Source organism: Crocuta crocuta, unplaced genomic scaffold (genome assembly GCF_008692635.1).
Source record: "Crocuta crocuta isolate KB4526 unplaced genomic scaffold, BGI_CrCroc_1.0 scaffold943, whole genome shotgun sequence".
Taxonomy (NCBI): domain Eukaryota; kingdom Metazoa; phylum Chordata; class Mammalia; order Carnivora; family Hyaenidae; genus Crocuta; species Crocuta crocuta.
Window position 1 is genome coordinate 545,882 of NW_027528208.1, and position 355 is coordinate 546,236.

Consider the following 355-nt stretch of genomic DNA (forward strand, 5'->3'; position numbering starts at 1 on the left):
GGAAGGGCACCAGCTTTGGAGAGGTGGGGGGCTGGAGAGAGGTGGCTCTGAGAGGTGGGGCTGGGCCTGAGGGGCACGGGGGAAGGGCTCCAGTGGGGAGGAGGACCTCCGCTCACCGGAGGCAGGTATGGTGGGAAGGGGGAAGGGGGCCGCAGGCTGGGGCCCCCTAGCAGTGGGGNAGTGAGGGCAGGTGGTCTCATCTTTGCTTCCTGCTCCTCCCCCAGGTTTTGAATGGTACCGCTGTGGTGCGACCCCCAGGACACCATGCCGAGCGGGATGCCGCTTGTGGTTTCTGCTTTTTTAATTCTGTGGCTGTGGCTGCTCTCCATCCCCAGGCCCTCAGGGGGGGGGGGCT

The 355-nt window shown here is 66.1% G+C and overlaps 1 protein-coding gene across 1 annotated transcript in view; it reads left to right on the forward strand.

Moving 5' to 3' along the window:
* The window catches only part of HDAC6 (histone deacetylase 6), a 21,165-nt gene that overhangs the window by 14,770 nt on the left and 6,040 nt on the right, over positions 1 to 355 (forward strand). The window contains 1 exon segment of the mRNA XM_077752951.1: positions 124 to 355. Within this exon segment, the coding sequence (XP_077609077.1) occupies positions 124 to 355 (232 nt within the window).